The sequence below is a fragment of the Sinocyclocheilus grahami genome, unplaced genomic scaffold (genome assembly GCF_001515645.1).
Source record: "Sinocyclocheilus grahami isolate Dianchi unplaced genomic scaffold, SAMN03320097.WGS_v1.1 scaffold499.1, whole genome shotgun sequence".
Taxonomy (NCBI): domain Eukaryota; kingdom Metazoa; phylum Chordata; class Actinopteri; order Cypriniformes; family Cyprinidae; genus Sinocyclocheilus; species Sinocyclocheilus grahami.
In genome coordinates this window covers 293303-294577 of record NW_015505678.1, presented here as the reverse complement: position 1 = coordinate 294577, position 1275 = coordinate 293303, and the positions used below count along the sequence as shown (strand labels likewise).

The window sequence follows — 1275 nt, the reverse complement described above, 5'->3', positions numbered from 1 at the left end:
TGATGGATGGATGGATGGATGGATGGATTGATGGATGATGGATGGATGATGGATGGATGATGGATAGATAGATCGATAGATAGATAGATAGATAGATAGATAGATAGATAGATAGATAGATAGATAGATAGTCAGATTATAGATAGATAGATAGATAGATAGATAGATAGATAGATAGATAGATAGATAGATAGATAGATAGATAGATAGATAGTCAGATTATAGATAGATAGATAGATAGATAGATAGATAGATAGATAGATAGATAGATAGATAGATAGATAGATAGATAGATAGATAGATAGATAGATAGATAGATAGATAGATAGATAGATTTAACCCATGTTCTTTTGAGAGAGAAAAAAATCATTGTATTGTCCAAATTCATGTGAGAATGTTTTTTTTTTATCACATTTTTTATTCTTTGACAACATTCCCTTTAATGAATCTTTCTGGTGCTGGTTTCTGACATCCATACCATGAGTTCATTCCGCATGGCAAAGGTGCAGTCAGATCATTACCTTACTTGCTAATTGAGGTTGACAAGCCAACAAACACCCTGCAAAGCTTTACATCAGAACAGATAGGGCACATTTCAGAGGTCAGAGGTCAGAGGTCAGAGGTCAGTACACTGAGAGAGAGAGAGCTGTAAGAGACAGGAACACTGCAGCGATACTCACTCGACGTATTTGGCCCACTGCGCAGGTTCAGACATGGCCATGAAGCAGCAGTTGGTCAAAATAGTGCACATAATGAAAAGACTGAATAAAGTAGCACCGGTTAAGGAAAACTGTAAAAAAAAACAAGAACATTTTCGTATAATGAAATCTCTTCAATATTAATTTTTTCCTAGCCCATAATGGGATCAAATGGAGAGCAGATGAAGACTTTTGCTTCTCAGACGTTTCTCCTGAATAAATGATTTCCGTAATTATTAATAATGCCTCAAACTGTGCTCATGTGCTCAGACCTGTTAAGAAACCAAAGTCTTTAAATCAGAAATCTCAACTCAAACATTTCTCATCAAATAATCACAGCTGCTCCACATTCATACTTCTATATTCTTACTGTATGACTAATGATTAACTTCTGTTTGTTTTTACTGCTAAAACATTTTCTGTTTTGGAAGAAACAAGCTCCGGTGTTACGCATTTATTATATATTTTTTAAATATATATATATATATTTTAAATATATTTTAATGATAATAATTAACAAGATTATTATTATTAATAAATAAATATTTATTTGGAATATTTACAAGTAATATTTAGA

The 1275-nt window shown here is 32.3% G+C and overlaps 1 protein-coding gene across 1 annotated transcript in view; it reads right to left on the bottom strand.

Annotated features, from left to right (window-relative positions):
- The window catches only part of LOC107554363 (sodium channel protein type 3 subunit alpha-like), a 72316-nt gene extending 71563 nt beyond the window's left edge, over positions 1 to 753 (bottom strand). Inside the window, exon 1 of the mRNA XM_016236852.1 lies at positions 681 to 753. Coding sequence (XP_016092338.1) covers positions 681 to 751 — 71 coding nt within the window. The 5' untranslated portion in view covers positions 752 to 753. The remainder of the gene's footprint in view (positions 1 to 680) is intronic.
- Positions 754 to 1275: the final 522 nt, after the last annotated feature.